The following is a 24,056-nucleotide window of genomic DNA, read 5'->3' on the forward strand; positions in this document are numbered from 1 at the left end:
TAGTCCATGCTTCTTGGGAAGCTGAGACAAAAGGATTGTCTGAACCAGGCATTGGAGGTCAGCTTGGTCAATACCAAGAGGGCTGTCTATCTCACTAAATCAGTGGCTCTCAACCTTCCTAATGCTGTGACCCTTTAAATACAGTTCCTCAGGTTGTGGTGACCACCAACCATAAAGTTATTTTCACCGCTACCTCACAACTCTAATTTTGATACTGTGTAAGTATCTGTGTTTTCCAATGGTCTTAGGTGAGCTCTGTGAAAGGGCCCTTCAACCCCCAAGGTGACCCACAAGTTCAGAGCCACTTTGCTAAGAAATGAGGAAGGGTCTCACAGGAGCACCCTGATTCCTCACTTGAGAAGCTAGATAAATAAGAGCAATCTTCTTGATCGACCACTCCAGAGTTCACCTTTCTGCTTCCTGACTATGGATGCAATGATGTCACACTTGGCTGCAGTGATGAACCCCTGTGATAGACTGCACCCCAACATTGAGAGCTCAGATAAACACCTCCTTCCTTATTTGTCTTATCAGATACTTTATCAGAGCAAGGTGAAAAATAACAAACTATGCTAGCTTTTCTAGAAAAGAAGAGAGAATATGTTGCAGTACATTTAGTAGAACAACCATTAGTCTAATACCAAAACCATACAGTCATAGTAGGAAAGGGGAAAGGAGAGAAGGGTGGGGATGAGCCACAGGGGAGAAAATTCTACCACAAAGCATTAAAAAAAATCCAGCAATACATAAAAATATTCATAGACCATAATCAAGCAACACTCATTTGACCAGTATGTTAAAGTGAGGCAAGAAAGATAGGTCAGTAACATGGAACCCCATTTTGTTTGGGGTTATGCACATATGATATTTATTTTAATGCATTTGGCTACTTGCTTTCTTCATCCACATGTTCTATGCCCACACACCTGTACTCCCATTTGCAAACAATGTTATAAGTTTCCCCACTCTGGTAACAATCAGATTTAAGCAGTTTCTACTCAAGGATATTCCTGATATAACTGGGTGTGAAGAATTAAGGACCAGTCTGGTCTGAATTTGTTGGGGTATAAGTGCAGGCAGGTAAAACTGTGTCCTCTAGTTCTTTTTAAAGAGAATCCTCTATTTACTATCTTATGACTATGCATATGTGTGAACATGATTAAAATCAGAAGCATTATAGGAAGGGACATGCCCGGTAGGAAAAAAGAACAAGTGACCCAATCTATCAATCAAAATTGAGAAACGCCCAAACCATACCCCTTAATCAGCTCATGTTCCTCTTACTCTCTATGTGGGCTCCTGAGTACTCTTACTCCTATAGCTCTCTGTCAATATTGACAGTAGTCTTCTCTATACCCTCTAAATAAAGTTTTCCCTCTGTTTCCGTGAATCTGTGTGAGCCTTATTTTCAAGTTTTGGATAGAGAACAAGCCCTAGAAATAGTTTACCTAAACTGTGACCACTGTTATCCTCTGCCAATGAGTCAATGTAATACATCACCACCAGCAAGATAGACAAGAATAAGGAAAGGACTTTTTGAAAATCCCAACATGTATTCTTCAAAAGTTATTAAATTTAAATTTTAAAAATGAAGTTATAAAACTATAAACACACTCCTTAGCAAGCTGGTAATGGAGAGGACTGACCACATTTTGAAATATTTATTTAGATAAAATGCAGCCACATATGTGTAAGGTTACATTCATGCATATGTATTTGTTTGTATGACAAATACAGCCCAATGTAGCTAATATGATGCCTTTGCGGATGCCCGAAAACTGACCATCTTCAATTCTTGGAAACTATAGGTCTGTATAGGTCTGTAATACCAGTTACTTGAAAGGCTGAGACAAGAGGATTACAAAATGAAGGCAGTTTAGTGAGACCTTATTTTAAAATAAAAAAAAGTCAAAGGGAATTTTCCAGATAAAATGGTGGATTAGAAGTCATGATGCAAGGAATGGCTGATCAATGTGAGGGAAACAAAGGCGGGGAACTATTTTATCACTACATTCTTCTGTCCCCACAACCACAAGTTTATTGCCCCAAGGGAATCCCTGACTATCAGACTCACTGCTGCCATTACAGCTGATGTAGCCCTAGCACACGTGGATGTCTGCTGGCACATGAGCCTTAGGGACTTCTCCCCTCTCCCCACAACCTACAGATGCATCTTCAGTTTTCAGTGTCCCAGTGCAGTACCACAGAGCAGTGGGAAGGGTGTCCAAATCCAAGTACATGGTGCTGCATCCCCGCCCCCACTTCCAGCTGTCAGCCAGCCCCACCCAACTGCACCTGCCTTAGCTAGGTGGAGATTCTTTTGAACATCCCTAACTCCTAGAGTAGGGCTAATTACTTTTGTGAGGGACATTCACACAGGGGATCTCCAAGGGAACTTGAAAAGTGAAAATCAACATAGAGTGTAGTTCAGAGCAAGGCTTGAGGGAAAAACTATTTCCCCAACTATAGTGCATCTAGTCTCTCTTGAATGCTACAGACTCCTACCTACAGTGGAAGAAAACAGGTGACCTGAATTAAAACAACAAAAGCCAAATCAACAATCTAACCATAGATGGTAAAGTCCCAACACAAAAACATAAGCAACATGAAAAAAACATGACAACAAGCCTCCTCCAAAAATTACCAGTCCATTGTAACTCACAACAAGAGTGATTTAGATTAAACTCTGAACAAAGAAATCAGGATGTTCATAGTTACACTCTGCGAATTCAAAGAAAATGCAAATAACCTCCTGAATTCCAAGAGAACACAAACAGCTCAGTAAGAATAAGGAAGTCAATTCGGGATATCAAAATAGAATTCAATAAAGACAAACTCTGAAGGAAGATGAAACTGAAATAACAGGCAGGGAAATCACAGTAGATAAAGAGGAAGATGAAACTGAAATAATCAGTAGGGAAAACACAAAAGGTAAGAAGTTCAGAGGAAAAGCCTGTGAGCAGAATGGCTAGTGTGGAGGAGAGAATGACAACTTGAAGACAAGGTAGAGGAGTGTGACCATTGAGTCAAGGTAAATGATAACCTCTTAAAAAGTATAAGCAGAACATGCAAGATCTTGAGATGCCACAAAAAAGCAAACTCTACCATTATGAGCATAAAAGGAGATTTTCATTCCAAAGGCTTAGAAATTCCAGATGAAATTGTTCAAGATGTATGGAAAGAGATGCTAATCCAGGTACTACAAAAGGCACACAGAGTAGCAAATACACAGGAACAGAAAAAAAAAAAAAAAAAAAACTCTCCACATCATGCTGTAGTTAAAACACTGAATATATGAAAGCAAAAAGGCATATTTAATGCTATAAGAGGTAGGGACAAGCCATACATATAGGCAGTGCACCAGAAGAGCAGCTGAATCTTCAATGGAAAGCTGAAAATCCAGAAGAGCTTAGACATGCATTTTATATTATAAAGGACCAGCCTAATAAACCTGGCAAAACTATATCACAACATAAAATATTCTTATAATAAACACTGGCTGAAGGAATTTATGACCACCAAGCCAGCCCCACAGAGAATACTGGAAGAAATACTTTTGGGTCAATAGAAAAATATACACAGAAGACACTACAAGGAAAAACTAACCAATGCTAAGGTCATCATTAAGCAAACGAGGATTAAGAAAACAAAAACATTATAAATTCAACAGAATGACAGACACCAAGCAATATCTCCCAGTGCTTACTCTGAATATAAATGATCTAAATTTTCCTACAAGAAGACACAGACTAGCTGCTCTCATGCCAAACTTTCTTTTGCTTCACCACTTCCATCCACAAAGTTATCAGACAATGAAGTATGGTTAATGGTGTGGGGGTGGTAGTTATAAAAGTCAGCATGGCTGCAAATGTGGGTTCACGTCCCCTGTTAGCTATCCTTACATTCCTAAATATGCATGTACATACTTATCAATTATTAAAAATGTTACATTAAAAAGTGAAGACACAGACTAGAAGACTAGAATAGAAAACTGATGGGAGATGCCATTATGCATATATGTTTCTCATACTGGTTAATGAATAAAGCACTGTTGGCCAATAGGAAAAGATGATAGGAGGGACTAGGAGACAAGGAGGAAAGAGATAGGAGGAGGGAGGAATCTGGAGAGAGCTGGACGCCAGACAGCTCTCCGAGACCACGTGGAAATACATAGATTAGCAGAAATGGTTAATAATTAAGACAGAGCTAGCCGATAAGAAACAAGTACCTGGCCAACAGCATTATATCAAATACAGAGTCTCGGTGTGTTAATTGGGGCTGGCGTGGCAGCAGGAAGAGACCAGGCGGTGGGCAGCAAAACCTTAACTCCTTACAGAAAACAGAATTTTTCTTTTTGCTTCCTCCAAAAAAAAAAAAAAAAAAAAAAAAAAAACCTTGCCATCAAAGATAAACATTGTTTTAGGGTGAAAGAATGGCACAAGGTGTTCTAAGCAAAGGCACCAGGTAACAAGCTGGTGTGGCTATTCTAATGTGACCAGGAAGTCTTCAAACTAAATCAAGTCAGAAGAGAAAAAGAAGGCCATGTCAAACTGACCAAGGAAACAATCCATTAAGAAAAAATTACGGTTCTAAATATATACTCAACAAACACAGGTGCACTCAATTTAAAAAAAAAAAAAAAAGCTAATAGCATTGCATATACAAGATAATCCCAACACAAAATAATGGCTTCAATACTCTACACTCACCATTAGACAGTGGAACAATCTGAAAAAAAACATTGGAATTAAATGACATCATAGGTAAGATGAACCTAATAGATATCTATACAACCTTCCACCCAGTCAGAATGGCCTAGAAAACAAATGACAACAAAAGCTTGTCAAGGTTGGTACGAGTATAACCTGGTGCAGTCATTACGAAAAATCAGTGTGGAGGTTTCTCAAAAAGCTAAAAATAGAACTGTAATATAACCCAGTTATAGTGCTCCTGAGCATATGGCCAAAAGTCTCCATGGCCTATAACAGAGATGCTCGCTCAACTGAGTTCATTACTGCTCTATTCATAGTAAGCAGGAAGTATAAGCAAACTAGATGCCCATCAGCTTATGAATGGATCCTGAAATTGGGATATATGCAACAAAATCGTATTCAGCTGCACATAAAGTGAAATTCACTTGAATCAGAAGATATTCTGAATGAAGTAACCCAGGCCCAGAAGACAGATGCCACACCCTCTTTCTCAAATGCAAACTTAGCTTCAAGTCCTTAGACTAGTGTGTTTAACTTGGAATATATGTAGAAGACAAGAAGCTCTTATAGGAGGGTGGAGTGGGGCTTTGTGGAAAGGGGCATGGTAGAACACATGTGATATAAAAATTGGGTTACCAGGGGTGGGGAGGCTTAAATGGAGATGGAGTGAAGGGATAGAGAAGACACCCATTAGGGAAAAATTCAACTAACAGTAAGGATCTATGAAAAAGACATATGTAAACATTGAAAGCATATTTTAAAGTACAATATTTTAAAAAATCATTTGAACAGAGGTAACTTGCATGGATGAATAATGCTCCTTTTAGAGTCCATACTTATTAAATAAAAACTCCAGTGTCAGGTAGGGAATACCTTCTTATATGTTGTTTGTCATGGAGGCCTTGGTGACCTCCAAAACATTGTTCTTGGTTGCATAATAGAACTAGTCATTAAGACCCTATTGTTGAAAACACTAAATATTTTTGGTTACAGGATTGCAGGACATAGAGAAATTAGTTGGAACTTAATTGGAAGCTTTCTTCCAACTGGCTAACTCCCCTCAGGCTAGAGGTGCTATGCAGGCTGCTTGCGGGGAGAAAAGTATCAGAAGTTTTACCCAGCTGTGACCCCTGTGGACTATAATACTGACCAGCCAGGCAAGATATGTCCACTGGTATAATAGTGCAGTAGCCAGGTGATGGAGGCACTTGCCTTTAATCCCAGCACTTGGGAGTCACAGGCAGGCAGATCTCCATGAGTTCAAGACTAGTCTGGTCTACAAAGTGAGTTCCAGGACAGCCAGGGCTGTTACACCAAGAAACCCTGTCTTGAAAAACAAAACAAAATGAAACAAAATAGTGTAGAGTACAATGGCATGGCTGTTATGGGGGCAACCAATTCTCTGCCTGGATGTGGGGCCAGCTCCACAGAAGGGAATCCATGCCTAATATTGTAAACCTGGCCAATATACCATGGTTGAAGACATGATAGACCCTATCAGTATTGTTTGCTAAATTGGCATGTTTTTAACCTGCTTTTAATGTGTTGTTTGCAGACTAACAGTCAAAGAAGTTTCTTTCTTTCTTTTTTTTTTTTTACAGTGGGCAATTCAAAATGCAGGGTTTCATAACTGGTCAACAGATCATCTATACCACCCCCTCCAAGGCACAAGGAATACTGTGGGAGAAACTGTGGGAAGGATATAAGACCTGGAAGATGTGGAGTATTGGGAAATGATGTCTTTTGGACATTACATAGCTAATCCACTCACAAACTCAAAAGTGGTGCAGTTACTTTCACAAGACAGAATCTGTTAACATTGACCCATGGATGGGGGAGGAACTTATGAGGCCTCACCCTTTCTGAGGAGCTACAGGGCAATTAATAGTTATTGTTGCTTGTAGTCTCATTTTCTACAGAGGTGAAGCCACTGACGAGTTGCCTTTGGTCCAATAAATCAGTGATAAATGCTCAGTAGGTTACAAAAAATAAAATAAAATGAAAATACTTAATGGAGTAAGGGACTAGGGTTTTAGCTCAGGGGTACAGTGTTTGCCTAGCATATGTGAGGCCATAGATCAAATTAATCACACACACACACACACACACACACACACACACACACACACACACACACAATTAACCAAGCAAACCATCTCACTCTCTTCATTCAAGCAACATACTAGAAGTGCTAGTCAGTGCCAGAGGCAGGAAAAAGAAATAAAAAGCAAACAAGTTAAGAGTTAAATAAAACCATCTCTTGATTCTGAAGGTGATTTAATACAAACAAAATCCCAAGAACCTATCAAAACCTCAGAGAATTAACATCTGAGTTCAGCTAGGTCATAAAATACAAAACAACCAATAAAAGTAATATTTCCACACAGTAAGTATAGATATTTATAAATTAAGATAGAAAGTGCCATTTGAAAGCATTCCAAAGAGGATGAGATCCTTAAGTAAACATCTAACAAATAAATGCACAACAAAATAGACAAATGGCCAGACATACTGTATTCACTGTTGTGAAGCCTCCCTATAGACTCACAGTTCTCTACCTGTGGGTCACAACCCTTTTGAAAGTCAAATGGCTCTTTCGCAGTGACTATATATTCAATACCCTGCATATCAGACATTTACATCATAAAAGTAGCAAAATTACAGTTATGAAGTAGCAGCAAAAATAATTTCATGGTTGGGGGTCACCACAATGTGAGGAACTGCCCAGAGGTCTCAATATCAGGAAAGTTGAGAACCACCGATAAAGACGGATGTCAGTCTGTCCCAAACTTTAACATCATCCACAGAAAGCTGTCCGCAAGAAGTTGGCATAGCAACATCATATTCCACAATTTATTGTGAAAAGCAACTAAGAAATCCTGAAGACACAGACTACAGAGAGGAATTACTGTATCCGGGATTGCATTTTAGCATATAGCAATATCCAAGCTGGCGTGATGTGTTGGAAAGAAAGACACCACAGGCCAATGGGACAGAAAAGATAACTTAGAAATTAGCTTGTTAAGCATTTTAAATTGGAAATTCATCAAGATTTAAAACCAATAAAAAAAAAGTGGAAACCAAACCAGGGCATTCTCTGGTGATAGACCACTTTGTCAGCATGTATGAAGTGATGGGTTCAATCCCCAGCATCAGAGAAATGGAGCATGATGGCATGCGCCTGCAATCCCAACATGAAAGGAGCTGGAAGCAGATGTTCATGGTAATCTTTGGCTACAATGTGAATTCAAAATTATGCTAGGCTATAATGAGATCCTGTCTCAAAAAAAAAAGGGGGGGCATAGAAATTACAACAACCATGCACACCAAGGCTTCTCATGATGCCACACAATGCTTGATTTTCTTTTGCCATCAGCTCCCCTGGGTTGTAAAAAGAGTCCTTTACCAATTACTCCTAGGAAATGGGCTGCATTTCGAACTGAGAAATCAGGCACCATCCGTGGGAGGGACAGACACGGAGTCCGAGGTTAAGCTCATCAGGCAGAAGGAAGGAGGCAGCTGCTGTTTCTGAATCCAAATGGCTACACACATGTCAGGTCTCCTGGGCCACCTCTTTTGTTCTAGGGGACACAGGTGCATACCAGAAAGTCTGGATAGTGACTGGAGAGGCATCCAATTAGTGTGCATGTCATAGTCACAGGAAAGATAGGGACACTCTGGCTTCACAGCTAACAAGGACAGATCACACTGTCCCTGCAGAGTGATCAGTCTAATTTAAATGAGTCAAAAATCACCAGTATAGCTGTGGGGAAACAATGGAAGTCTGGCTTATTTACTGTGTGTATGCGTTGGGAGGGGGTCCTTTCCCTTCTTATAGGCTTGATGTGATCCTATTATTTACTGTGTATGTGTATGCGTGTGGGTGTCCTTTCTCCTCTTAGAGTCTTGATGTGACTACAAAGGAAGTGCCCAGGCTTCTTACAAAGCTGCACATGGTTGGCTCCACACCTCTTTGTTGTGACACCCGTTTTAGCTTAATCTCCTGGAAACTCTGCTCTATATGGAGATGGTGTCTATGCACTTGGAGATTTACCTTATTGTATAACATTTGTGATGCCCTGGGTTCTATCTCCCACCATTACAAAGGTAAACAAATGAATTAGTTAATTAACTTTAAAATCTACTCTGCCAAAATATAAACAAGATATATTTCTTTGACTTCAACTGTCCAGCACTTCACATCCTTTCCTTATCTTTTAATTGCCAGCATAATTCTAATGGTCAAATATAACTAATTGTTAATGGTTAAGAACCCAGAATCTGAGACCTATACATACAGCTGCATGATTTTGGAACAACACACTTAACTCTCAAGGACTCTGTTTTCTGGCCTATAATATGGGGAACAGCAGTAACTGTCTTGTGTTTGGAATGGCTGAAGTAAATAAGCGAGTGCATGCAAGAAACCAAGGCAGTGGTCCTCAACCTGTGGGTTTCAGGGTCAAATGACCCTTTCACAGGGGCTGCATATCTGACATCCTGCATATCAGATAGTTACATTACAATTCATAACAGTAGCACAATTACAGTTATGAAGTAGCAATAAAACTATGGCTGAGGGTCACAGCCACATGAGGAATTGTATTAAAAGGTCACAGCATTAAGGTTGAGAGCTACTGGGTTGAGAGCTGTGCCTTGCACAAAGCAAGGATTGAATACAGACACCAACCACGACATTCATTCATCGCTGCCACCATGTGTCAAACAGTGCTAAGTTGCATAAAAACATTAAGCAGCATACTTCAAGACCGGAACTGGGTGAAATGAGTAAAACCTGTCTCACCCTCCACCTGTATTTCTAGTTTCTGTGACAGTGCCAAGGACAAATGGATTCATTCACTCCATTCATTTTTCTTTATTAAAACAATTATTATCTGATTGCATCCTAATTTCTCGACACACAGATAAGAATGCTTGTTCATAACAGAGGTGAAGAGCAGGACAGTACCCCGTGTCCCCAAGAGACACATGGTAAGGCTGAAACACAGCCCTGAGTAGGAAAAGCATCCCTCCTAATATCCACACCACAGGCTTCCTTATTTGAACATAAAGTATTATATCAGGGTACATATGTATAGAGATATATGTGCACACATATGAAAGATGTGGCTATATCATTAAGCAAGTGTCTGGGTGGTTGGAGTGGGAGGCAGAAAGACAGAAGGACTTGAGGTTTTCTTCCAATTTATGTGCTGCTTGCATCTTTTATATGAGACTTGATTTGTATTTCATTTCACATTTTAAAAGTAGAAAAATGTGAAACTGGTATCTTTCCATTTAAGACAAAGTAACCATCATCCTATGTATCAAATTTCATTTAAAAAGCATTGTCAGTTAGACTTCTCATTTAAAAACACAGAAAAAGTGTAACAGAAACCCCAAACAGACTAGAAGGATTTGGCCATTATAAATAAGGCTTCATCTAAACAAAGCTCCTGCCATCACAGTTTGATGTGCATGAAGGCTGGAGCTGAGCAACATGGGGAGGCATTTGGAGACAACTGACAATCAATACGTTAATACCATTTTTTTTCCTTACCATGAATTTAATTGAAACAGCACGTTTGCTTTAAGTCCTAAATGATTTTCAATAGGGCTCCTAGGAAGAAACTTTTGGGGAAAGCATTCATGGATTCTCTGTGGTAACTGTACCCTATCTCTCCACAGAGCACCACTCACCATGACTTCTCCAGGTGCTGCCCACCTGTGTGTTCCTTAAGGTCACTACTAAAGGTGTAATAATATTCATAAAAGTAAACCCCTGTAGTTAAGAGCACTTGTTGCTCTTGCAGAGGGTCCAGGATCAGTTCAAAGCACCCACACAGCAACTCACAATTGTCTATAACTCCAGCTCCAGCTCTAGGGGAGCTGGTGCCCTCTTCTAAACGCTGAGATCTTCTGTATCTACATGGTTCACAGATACACTCTTAGGCACATACACACACATACATTTTATAAATATTTAAAGAATAAATCCAAGACTCATGAAATTTACCAGTATTTAAGAACAATCTCTAAAATTTAGAGGGGTGAGACAATTGTTCATAAATTTAAGGTTGGAACGTTTTTCTCAGCATGCCATGTGATCTGGAAATCAGCAGGGGATGCAGATGTACAAGAATCAGATACAACATAAAATCTCCCTCCAGAAACAACACCATGGCAAATGTCAATGTGTAAATAACAAACATCAGGGGGAAAAGGAACAATTACAATACATATAATAATGGGTAGGCCTTTAATCATAAAAATGATAACATAACAGAAAATAGGTAACATATATACACTGTCAAAAATCTTACTTTACTTTTCATTAAGGAAATTAAATAATGTAATGAGATATCACTTTTCTTGCCAGATGACAAAGGGCACTTCTGATAATACACATGAGTATTTGCATAGGGCTGGGCAACCAGGCACAGTCACACTGTTGACAGAAGTGTTATATGTTGCCTTGTTTTTGAAGACCAGCTAGAAATAAGTTCATGCATTTTACTATTTCTGTCTGTCTGTTTGTCTGTCTGTCTGTCTTGTCTCTCTGTCTGTTATGAGATTCAGCCCAAGGCTTTGAGCTTATTAGCAAGAGCACTACTCTTAGTTTTCTGAAATGAAATATAAGTAGGCAGCCAAAGATAATGTGTGATTCTTCCGTCTAAGCCTCAAAGTGATGGGTGTCTCCCAAAGCTAACTCACTGAAGTGCACATGTACATGCATTAACGGAGACTACTCTGAGTAGTCTGCCTGTCTGCAGGTTCCTGTCTTATGCACAACCATGCCTTCAGCACCTAGGCCAGCTCCCTTGCATCAGGCACTTTGCATTCCTTGAGTAGACAGTTGTATTCTGTATTAACTTCATTTGGTCAAAAGACTAGACTCCTTCATGAAGTGACAGCTACTAGAGCACCACATATCTACCAAGCGAACTTCTACACTGGTCTCTGATTAACAAAAACAAAACAAAACAAAAACAAAAACAAACAAAAAACAAAACAAAAACTCAAAACCAAACAAACAAACCTTTCTAAGAATTCATTGGGAAATGTCAGCAAGTACATGGTTTACATGGTTGTCTGACAAAAGCAATGTGCCTGTGTGTAAACTGCCACACATGTAATAATGATACACACAAAAAAAAAAGCATGCATGGAACAATGGCTAGAAAGGTAAAAAGAAACTATTAGATGCTACTTCTGGAAGATAAGAGTGTGTCCCAGATATGTAGAATGAGAAACTTACTTTCACTTACAGGCCTTTTCTATGCAGATAAAACAATATGATTTCAAAATGTGCATAGAAGAGACACAAATATTTTATGTCCATATAATTATGTACCACCTGTTTTAAAGAGAACTAAAATCCACAATCAATTAGTTGAGAAAATTTAGAGAAAACAAAACATACCCTGTGTCCTTGAGTAGGAAGATAAGGAAGTATGTAACATCAGTTCTCAAGGCTATGTATCAATGTTATCTATTCTAATTAAAATCTCAAGTCCTTGCTTTTAATTCTAGACACCCCCACCCCAATTTCAAAGTTCAAATTTAGTTTTGGAGACTAAACATTTAAGAACAGGCAAGAATGTTTTCAAGAAGTAGGCTAGATGTATGGGAATAGGGATTTCTAACTAGCAATAAAAATCAAGTAGATAATTTTCTGGGCATATGATATATACCTTAAATTTCAGTACTCTGAAAGTGGAGGCAGGTTTGTGGGTTTGAGGTCAGCCTGGTGTACACAGTGAGTGCCAGTCCAGCCGGGGCTACAAAATGAGATCCTGTCTCAAACAAACAAACAAACAAACAAACAAAAAACAAAACAAGAAAATGAAAGAGAAAGTAATGAATGGCCAGACACAAAGTTGGGACAGAATAAAAACCCCAAATTAGATAAATGTGTCTAACTGTTCACATGTGCATGTGTTCATACATGCAAGTGTTCTGGGAGGGTAGAATATATGCACTGGTTGCATGTTGACTATCCATATACATTTCTTGCCTCCATCACATTTCCTCATTGTTCCACCAAAGTCAAGGAGGGAGGAACTTATTTTGGCTCATGATTTGAGGCTGCAACCCATTATGGTGGGAAAAGCATGGCAGCAGAAGCCAAGAGTGCTCGTTACTTAGCAACCAGAAAGCAGAGAGAGGAAAATTCTGACACTCAGCTCACTTCCTCTTTTTAATGCAATCTGTGACCCCAGCCCATGGAATGGTTCACTCATACTTAGGATTGGACCTCCCTTCTCAAGGAATCCAACCTAGAGACCCCCTCATGGATAAATCCTGAATTTGTCTCAAAGGAGATTCTAATCCTTTTGATGTTGACAAATTGATCTTCACAGCTCCTGACTTTGTGCTGGTGAATTTCCTCTTGAATCTCATTGAATTCAATTAGCTATAGAAAGGTATTCTAAAACATGGAATATTGCTCATGACCAATTGCAAGCAAGTGACAAAGCAGCATGGGTATTAGAGCACATATAATTATACTGCATAGAGGTGTGGCTGTACATATGTGGTATACATAGGAAAGCCTGGGGAGATACTGACAAGTAATTGATAAAATTGAAAATGAACTTTGTTTTCTACTTCAACAGTAGACTATGTCATATCTACTGTTCAACAGATGTCTATGTCATTTAATAGCCTATGAAGAACAGGAGGCAAAGAATCACCACATATAACAGGAAAGGGAAGTAAAGTGAGGGAGAGAAGGGCACAGTATAAAGTCAGATCATATGAGCAGATCACTATTCCATACATGGCCCCCAAGCCTCAGAGGACTGGCCTTTGTGTGCCTGGGCAGAGGGACGCTTGCGATTCCCTCTAAGTGAGACAGATGGGGATGCTTCCATTGTAACATCTAGTCAAAGATGCCTGTCAGAGAGTGGCATCGATGTGGCCCTCTGTGTGCATAATGCTCTTCTCATTCATCAGAAAGCATGAGGGAACTGGATCTAACTTTCCTGTTCCTTCTAGTGCCTGATGTTCCAAAACATGGTCAGGCTTGTGAGGGACAGCACTTTAAGCCCAAAGACTGTGTGTGAGTTTTCACTTTTATCTGGGCTGCCAGGCACTGCCACTTTACCCCAGACACTTTATCTCCTACCGTGCTTTGCCTAGGGAAATAAGAATGTCAGATAAAATGCCCTGAGCCCCTGTAAATGGCTAGTTTATACTATAGCACTTAGGAACAAAGAGGGTGCTAAGCTATGGAGACAAGATGGCAAGGCCCCATTGTTGATAAAGGTGGAGTCCAGGCTCTGTGGATTCTTAGTAACCATGGGGACAAGGCACCTGCAGAGGATGGTGCTGGTGCTGTCAATGTCACAGCAGAGGAACGCTAGTCCTTGACCTCTAGAACACAATCCAGACTACTCTCCAACAGTTAGTTTCTGCAACTCAGTAAGTGATTCAGCATGGAAACTGTCAGTTTTCCTCCTTGATCCTAAGTAACACAGCTCCAAGAAAGGGCAGCATAGCCCTATCGTAGAAATTGTCAGGGTACCTCCCTCCTGACTTCTCAGAATGATCACTGACAGTCCACGTGGACAGGCAGCTGGGCAGCCTCATGGCTCAAAAGGGGGAGCCCAGTGCTGTCATGAAGATAAAGAAGCAATGAGACGCCCCTGCCCCTGGAGGCCGCGGTCCCCGCCAGGAGTCTAACCATGTTCTCAGATGCACTTTAATTCCTGTTCTAAAGAGCTGAGGATATGGTAGGGTGACAAGCTGAGTTACCTGGAGATGAGAATTCTATCCAGCGAATCACTTACGGATGCTCTGTACGGTACAGCACACGCCTGTGTGGTGGTTTGAAGTAAGGAGTGGCACTATTAGGAGGTGTGGCTTTGTTGAAGTGGGTGTGGCCTTGTTGGAGGAAGTGCATCATTGTGGTGGCAAGCTTTAAGTTCTCCTATGCTCAAGCCACACCTTGTGTGATACACAGTTGCTTCTACTGCCTGGGGATCAGGATGTAGAGCTCTCAGCCTGCGAACTGCCATGTTCACCATGATGATCATGGATTAAACCACTGAAACTGTAAGCCAGGCCCAGATAAAGGTTTTCCTTTATAAAAGTTACTGTGGTCACGGTATCTCTTCACAGCAACAGAAATCCCAACTAAGAGAGCCTGAAATTTTCTTAGGTACATAGCTCTTTTGAACCAGCAAGTATATGCATACAGAGAGGCATACACATACCCATACAAACACATACTGGCACACACAGATGTACAGACACAGACACAAACACACACACACACACACACACACACACACACACTGCTGGCTATTTTTTATGCCAGTTTGACACAGCTGAGAGAAGGAAACCTCAATAAAGAAATTGCCTCCATAAGAATGGGCTGTGGGCAAGCCTGTAAGGCATTTTCTTAATTATTGATTGATGTGGGAGGAACCAGTCCATTGTGGGTGGTGTCAGTCCTGGGCAGGTGGTCCTGAGTCTATACAAAGGCAGGCTAAACAAGCCAGCAAGCCTCCATGACCTCTGTATCAGCTCCTGTTTCCAGGTTCCTGACTGGTTTTGAGTTCCTGCTTTGGCTTCCCTAAATGGACTGAGATTCAGGATATATAAACCAAATAGACTCTTTGCTCCTTAAGTTTCTTTTAGTCATGGTGTTTCATCACAGCAACAGTAATTCTAATTAAGTTGTATTGCATATTCATACATACACACACACACACACACACACACAGGCACGCACACCCATTCACAGGCACAGTCACACACATAGTCACACACACAAAGAGGCACATAATATATACTTATGCACAGGCACATGAGAGAGAGAGAGAGAGAGAGAGAGAGAGAGAGAGAGAGAGAGAGAGAGAGAGAGAAAGAGAGAGTATGTCTGTAATTCCACCACTTGGGAGGCAGATGTGGGAACATTTTTAAAAGTTTGAAGCTATCCTGGTCTACATAATGACTTCCAGCCATAGCTACATAGGTGGGAATCCTGCATCAAAAAAGGGCGAGGGGGAATAATTTACAGGAAAATTCATAGAAATGAACCAATGTGACTGAAATCCCTTACATAACTAAAAAGCTAATGAATTAATACATCTTTCTTGGAGACCCAAAGAACACAGTAAAATTATCCTTTAAACGTTTTCCTGCAACATCACATCCTCTGACCTTCACAGAGAGTTTGCCTTGCACTACTCACCAACTGGCAGCCTTCGAGGGAGCTGACGAGCTGGGCGTTTTGGCAGGAGAGGATGGAGCCGGCTAGGTTGAGCATCACACACACTGCAGAGAGCAGCATGAAGAAGGTGATCTGGAAGTAAACCAAACACAAAAACTGATTACCCACTTGGCAAAGCTTGGAGGGAAAATGGCTTGGCTGTACAAACACTTTGGCTTGATGAAGTAATTACACAAACAATATTTATACGTTTTAAAGGAAAATGTGATTGTTTCTCAAGATGGTGCTTCAAATTACCCTAAATTGCTGTGGCAAGTTACCATGAATTTCTTTGGAACTTATGATTTAAATTTTAGAAGCTAAAACCTGAAAATACTATGCATTCCAGACGCTCAATAGGAACATGCCAGAACTTATTAAACAAAATCAAGGAAAGGAGTGTATTGATTAGAAGGTTGTTAAATTGATTTTGTTTAGTTTTTAGTGTAGAAAATTTTGTGCATGTGCAAAAGAGAAAAGTATAAAGAGGCCCTGGGTACTCATCACCCATCCTCTAAAACCAACCAACTCAGGGCCAGCTGTTCCTTGCTGCCCCTCCCATGGGGAATATTCTGCCGTAAATGGAATTCAAATAACTCTGTTCTTAGATGTTTCAGTGTGCATTTCTAAAGAGTTATGAGCCATTTTTGTAAATATTGCTAAAGTACTGTTGTCATGCATGTTAAAATTAAACACTCATTAGTATCAAGTTCAAGAATTCTCATCTTGCCTCACTTTTAAGTTGGTCACACAGGACATAGTGGAGATCCATGTGGTGTAACAGTTATGAACGCTCTCCCCCCCTTTCCTTCCCTGCTCTCCCCTCCTCTCTTCTCTTCTCCCCTCCAGATAGGGTCTCATTATACACCCCGTTCCACCCCCAAACTCCTCAACCCTCCTCCTGCCTCCCAAATGCTGGGCAAATCCTAAATCTATGGGCTTCCACCTTCATGGGTTTTCCTCGTCAGCCCCATAGAGTGGACAACCAGGCTGAATCTTCTGAAACACCTCTTTATGGTCAGGAATAATCTAAGCTAAATGATAAAAAGCAGGGAGAGAGTCAGGAAAATTTTGAAACAAGGGAAACCACTAATTGCCAAAGGGTCCTACTAGTGTACCCTTCTGGGCTACTTTGCCCTTCGTCACTATGCCATTTTAAACCATTCCTAGTATAAATGACTCTTGGCAATATAAATGTAAAGAAATTTTCTCTGGGGGAATGGAACTAATTGTCACCCACAGCTACCAGCAACTTCCACATCTACTTCTAAGGGAATTTCATAGTTACTGTCAGCAGTGTTTTTAATTTCTACAAAAAGTGCCTGGAAAATGTCCTAATTCCCTCTTGAAATGATGAGTTGCATCATCTTTAACCTATGTTTATTATGACGTTTAAAGCTGGTTTCTGAGCCTCTTGCAGGGATAACTAACGAGTGTTTCAGTGTAGTTTGATGTGTGTGTATGTGTACAGTGTAGTATATCATTAGGTACTGTGGATCTAAGCTGTGTGTGTGTGTGTGTGTGTGTGTAGGATAGTGTAGTGTATCATTAGGAAACATGGATCTAAGTTCAATCACCTTCATAACTGCACACTCAAGTTGAGCCCTGGGTCCTTAGGGTCTGCTTGGGACCTATGAACTTCAACTTGTCACTTGCTTCCTGGTTCTTTGGTGACTCTGGAACCACCTTACACACTTCCTGCCTCAGATCTGGGACAGTATGTGTACCTTTCAATAAAAACAAGATTTAGATGACACAATTTTTGTGCTCAAGTTGCTCTTCACTCTTTAAGTGGTCATTATTTTCAACTTTCCAGTTGCCAGACATGCCATGAGTTTATATTGGCACTTCTAAATCAAATTGGAAGCTATGTAGTTTTAACCTAACCCATCAATTCCAGGTCTGCATCTTCTTCCAACCATGTCAGAATCCTTTGTCTTCAACACAATTTTGATTAACTTCATAGCAACACAGATGGCCTCAAAATAGCAATGTCTTCCAACCACAAAACACACCATGGAGACAATTTAAGATGGAGATCTCTTTGTAGTTTTAGAATGCATCCTACCAGGAACAATCAAAAGCATGGCTTTGCAAACCTGTATGTTCTCTTGTGTGTGTAGTTTGGATCCTTTCTAAGGATGTATTTCTGATTTCCATAATGACTGACACAGATGAGGGGACAGACCCTTCCCTGGGACACTGGGCAGGTGATAAACACTGTTACGATAACTTTCAGTGTCAATCATAAGTTAGGTGTATATTGTAAGTGCTCATTCTGGTGTTCATTACCAAAAATGAGAAAAGAACTGTAGTCCAGTCAATTTGACACTACTTAGCAACTGCTGGACTCTGCCTTGCTTCTCTGGCTTTCCCAAGCAAAAGAGCTGTCAATCAAACAACAGCCATTCCACTCTTATGCTCACACTGGCCGTTGTGAACACTCCAGGGACACTTTGAAGAAACTACATGGAGATCACAGCTGCTTGCTCTGTCTCCTGAAGATGCAGTCACACACAGGACTGTTTCAAACAATTGACACCCAGCTTTTTGCTATCATAAGCCTTGGTGAACTCTAAATAGCCTTCCCTGCTCCAACCCCCAGGCCAGACGAGAAACACTTTTGCTGGTGGCCTAATAGGATTATTGTGAGTAGTACAAATAAGACAATGTTGTGATTGGTGCAAACACCAATCTTTATTCCGATGAGAAGTTTGCTGTGAATGATGAACAAATCTTTCCTCTGACTGTCCTGTCGGGCTATTCAGCTGATTGGTGAGTAGCTGGAGACATCTTTCCTGCTGCCTCCCCTGCTGTTGCAACATCAGTAAAGGCTCCTCTTGCTGTGTGAGTAACAGAGAGGAAGAAGCAACAGAAAGAGTGGAGAGGCATCAGAAAGAGTGGCCTGCAGGCGAGGGAGGAGGCAATGGGACAGCAATGGCAGGGTTAGCAAGTGGCCAGCAAGGTTGCACATCACACTGCAGAAGCTGCGGTGGGGTAGCTACCTACTTCATAGATGAAGAAGAGGAGCCATTAGCAGGCCACACTAAAGATGCACCGGTGTACCGGGATGCATTGGCAGCTGCAGAAGATGCAGAGCTACTAGACTGTTGGCAGCAGCTAAGAGCAGCCACAGCAACAAGAGGCAGTGAACAGTCCCCAGAGAGCAGCCATCACAGAGACAAGATGGCTGACAGAATGAAAAGAGGGTTTCAGGAAGCTGAAGGACAGGAAGCTGGAAAGAGAGAAGATAAGATGCAGACCCTAGCATCAGAAGAGTCCCAGAGATCTGTAAAGACTTCCTGCAAGAATGTCAGACCCCCACCCCCAGGTTCAGGAGCTGTAACACTGTTCTCTATCAAGGGCTACCAAGGTCTCTACCTATGGCCTGCCCAGAAGCTGCACCAATGGTTGCTAGCAAGGGCAGAGAAATCCCACCTACCCAAGAGTGCTCCATTATCTCAGATCTATACAAGATGCTAACAGAAGAGGGCGCCACCTTCTGTTGCTGTTGCTACAGTGGCTGTCCTCCAAAACCTAAGGATTCAAACACCACCAAAGCCCAGCACTTGCAGGACTCCTCACCCACCACCCCTGCCCCAAACTGTAGAGCTAGCTAGTGACCTGGTACTGGATACTGATTCAAGGGTCCCAACTTTTAATAAAAAATTTACAAAGCACAGGAAGAACCAGCAAAGTATGGATAGTCACAGGAAAAGTCGCCACAGGAAACATTGAGATAGCTCAGACAGGGTGATGTAGTTGAAAACCTCTTAATGAACAATCTTCACTATTTTGAAAGTGTTGCAGGAAACCCTGGGCGCAAAACTAAAGGAAATCAGAAAAATGATAGATAAGGAGGACAGAAGGACCACGTTGGATAGAGAAACAAGGAGTCTAGCTGCAAACTTAAGCTGTTGTAAGAAGTAGGGAGGGCAATACAGATTAGCAGAGGCTAGCCTGGGCAACAGTTAGGGAAAAGAGAGAAGAGAAGCCAAGAAACCAGAAACTACTGACTCTGGGTGCACATGACTGATGGCAGTTCTAGGGGAAGCAGAGAAGGCTAAAACAAACCTGAAGGTCATGGCTAACATCTGGTATTTGATGAAGACACTTGAAAACATGTTGTAGATGCCTCAAGGGCTCCAGGCAGGAAAGACCCAGAGACCCACAACTGAACATACTATAACCAAGCTACCAAAGGCCAAACATGTGAAGAAAAGCTTACAAATAGCAAGATGCAATTTTTTTATTCAATAAATAAGATTAACAAAAGACTGTTCTTTAGACACCATGTGGGTTACAGGGAGCGGGACAATACATTTAAAGTTCTAAATGGAGAAAAACCCAGATTATATCCTGCAAAACCATTCTTTAAAATTGAAGGCAAAGGTAAGACACTTCCAAAGTAGGAAGGCATGGTGGGTGACAAAAAAAGAAAATCTCATAGGGACCTTTTACACTGAAATGATAACACACTACAGACTAACCAAAGACACATAAAGATATAAAGATCCCTGCTTAAAAAAAATAATTAAACATTACTTTAAAAAGAGAATTATGGCTTTAGTCTATTATTTTTTGGTTTCTTGGATGGTATAAAAGGTAGATGTATTAATCAAGCCAATAGTTACACAACATTAAAAGATGTAATAATAACAAGGGGGTGGAATCAAGAAGAATAAAGTTGCTGCTGATACCAACCTGGAACCAATCCCAACCAATGATCCCAAACTTAAGATGTGGCTGAGGTTTGGATGTGAGCTGTGCCCCAAAGGTTGGAGAGTACAAGCTTGATTCTCAGAGTCAGTCCTGGAAAGTGCTAGAAGAGAGAAATGGTCCCGCTCTTCCCTCTGCTCCCTGCCTCTCTAGGTGAGGCTTCCTTTTTGTAAGGATTCAGGCATTTATGCTGGCCTGCTCCTGTCACCTGGCAGAATGCACTCAGGCAGTACCCTGGTCAGCATGCAGGTACAAAGGACCCCTTTAAAGCAAAGACCTCCGCCCACTTATGCTCTTTCCCTTTCTCATTTGTTCTCTCTCTCTCTCTCTCTCTCTCTCTCTCTCTCTCTGTGTGTGTGTGTGTGTGTGTGTGTGTGTGTATCTTTACCTCTTTTCTCTTCCCTCCTCCCTCCCTTTCTAATACAATTTCTCACTTAAGCTCCATCTGCCTGGCATGTTTGTCCCCCATCTTGGTCAACCTCACCTGCCATAGAATCCACCAAGGTCCCCAATGTGTATTATCATACTTTTTGCTTGTGCCCCTAGGATGTTCTGTTCATCATGAGGCTTTTAGCAGAGGCTGAACCCATAAAAATCTTGGATTTTTATGCCTTCAAAATTACAAACCAAATGAAGTGTCCTGTGTCAGATACTTTTCTTTTTATAGCAATTAAAAAATGACCAACACAAGTGTCAACTATAATTTTCATGGTCAGCACTAAAAATCATTTAAAAATATGTGGCAGGGTCTGGTGATGGCTCAAAGGTTAAGAGCACTGGCTGCTCTTCCAGAGGACCTGGGTTTGATCCCCAGCACCAACGGTGTCTCATATCCATCTCTAACTCCAATTTCAAGGAATCTAGCAGCACCTTCTTCTGGTCTCTGTGGGCAATGCACACATGGCACTGTGCAGACATGCAACAGTCAAATCACCCATAGGCACACACAAATAAACATAAATAAGAAGACAGGGTGCTTAAAATAAACAGTGAAATAATTTATACATATAAAATAACACACTAGGAGAGTCTATCCAACCAAAACAAAGTAATTATTGAAAGAACTGAGGGATCAGGTGTGTGTGGGGGGGTGGTGGAAGAGGACAGTCCTAAGACAACAGAAGGAGGGGGGGCATTTCAGAATGACGTAGAAACTTGTACAAGGGAAACTCCCAGGAATCTACAATAATGACCCCAGCTAAGACTCCTAGCAATAGCAGACACATAGTCTGAACTGGTCATCTCCTGTGACCAGGCAAGACTTCCAGTAAGGGGTTAGAACACCAAACCAGCCACATAACCTTTAACCTACAGTCTGCTCTGCCTTTGGGATATGCCTTTGGGTAGCACAGAGATTGTGGGAGTGTCCAACCAATGACTGGTCCACCCTCAGACCCATGCCATGAGAGAGAGGGCATCAATGACACTACCTGGAGTGCCAGGACCCAGAGACTTGATGGTTCAGAGACCTAGGATAGAACCAAATACAACTGGCAAAATCAATAAAATGTCAATGTAATGATGCCTACTGACATTCTGCTATACTCACAGATTGGTGACTAGCACAATCATCATCAGAGAGGCTTTATCCAGCAACTGATAAAAATAGATGCAGACCCACAGCCAATATTAGGCTGAACTCAAGGAATCCTTCAGAAGAGGGGAAGGGAGGTTTTTAGGAGCCAGAGGGGCCAAAGACACCACAAGAAGACCCACAGGGTCAACTGACCAAAGCCACAGGGGCTCACAGAGACTGAACAGACAACCAGGGAGCCTGCTAGGACTGACCTAGGCTCTCTCCATGTATGTCACAGTTGTGTATCTTGATCTTCTTGTGGGACTCCTAACAGAGGGAGCAGGGGCTGTCTCTGACTCTTTTGCCAGCTTTTGGGACCCTACTCCTCATACTGGGTTGCCCTGTACAGCCCTAATACAAGGGGAGGTGCTTTGTCCTACTGCAACTTGATATGCATGGACTAGGAAGAGGGGAGGGAGGGGGAGAGGAAGGAGAGGAGAAAGGACCAATTAAACATGATAGTTCAAATACCTGATTTGCCATCAGAGATGGTATAGCATGTGTCTTTTTAAAAAGAGGTCTAAACTATGGGTTACAAAGAATAGCTTTATATAAAAAGACAAGAAAACGTTTAAAAGGACAGCACAAGAAAACACACCAGGTGACTAGAGGAAAAGTTGTGAGGCTACACTAATATCTTCAAAATGGATACCACGTCAAAAATTGTTACAAGGACTATATAAAGTGCATAATGTACCCAAAATAGGCAGCTACAAACATATGCTTCACACACCACACATACACACATCTATACCACACATACACATGTGAACGTTTACTCATACATACACCACACACACCACATACACACATATACACCACACATACACATGTGAACCTTTACCCATACGTGCCCTCCCCCATAATACACTACATAAAAGAAAACCTTTGAATGGGAAGGAAATGTATAAATTGCTGATACATTCACAGGAGATTAATCAGAAATCAAAATCCTAGCCAAGGGAAAAAAAAATCCTAGGTTCCCAGTGAATTCTCCAAACTTGGAGGAGAGGGAGCACTTCTTGCTTGTCACAAGGTTGTCATCATGAAACCAAAGGCAAGCAAAGAAAACTGTAGACACAAAAGTACTGAGGAGACACACTGAAAATCCTCAGCAAGTATGGAAAGACTGCAATTATATGAAATACATACTCTGGTCAATGGGAAGCAAAGCTAGAAATCAACAGAAGACAAATGGCAGTGGGTCTCTACCATGGCCAAGGGGCATCTGCTTCAGAATTGTATCAAAGTCCAGATAAGCAATATAAATATGCTGGAAAGGCATCCCGGCATTCAGGAAACACAAGGATCATTTGTCCTACTGTGAGAATTCTTATCTTCAGAGACGCATCTAAACTATATACAGAAGCTATATGGAGACGAGAAACAAAATTACATAGGCAGCCAAATGATTACATTGCTTTTCTAATTTTTTATGTATGGAATTTCCCAAATAAAAGTTTTAAAGACATACTTGGATTTTGTTTTTCATAGGCACTATGAGCTTAAAGACCAGCCTGAACAGGCTTTTGCCATTGTATGTATGCGTGGGGGAGGGGCTGTGTACACCCATGTGCATGTGTGTTGAATAAAGTTATGCCTCATGGAGTGATAAAGATTCCACTAAGGATCAAAGGACAACAAAACTCTCAGTGTCAGACCTCCCCTTGAATTGTTTGTTGGTCAAGGGAGTCAAAGAGACTCCCCAAATAATATGCTATCGTCATTGCCTTTGGTTGAACTAGATTTGACCTAGAAGCCTTCTCCCTGGGGACTAGCTTTCATAGTACCCAAAGAAACTATGAAAACTGCCAAGGGAGAAAAGCAA

The 24,056-nt window shown here is 41.1% G+C and overlaps 1 protein-coding gene across 1 annotated transcript in view; it reads right to left on the reverse strand.

The window, feature by feature from the left end:
* Entrep2 (endosomal transmembrane epsin interactor 2) overlaps window positions 1–24,056 on the reverse strand; it is a 388,380-nt gene that overhangs the window by 75,681 nt on the left and 288,643 nt on the right. The window contains exon 3 of the mRNA XM_051206449.1: window positions 15,916–16,026. Coding sequence (XP_051062406.1) covers window positions 15,916–16,026 — 111 coding nt within the window. The remainder of the gene's footprint in view (window positions 1–15,915; window positions 16,027–24,056) is intronic.

Source organism: Phodopus roborovskii, unplaced genomic scaffold (assembly GCF_943737965.1).
Source record: "Phodopus roborovskii unplaced genomic scaffold, PHOROB, whole genome shotgun sequence".
Classification (NCBI taxonomy): Eukaryota; Metazoa; Chordata; class Mammalia; order Rodentia; family Cricetidae; genus Phodopus; species Phodopus roborovskii.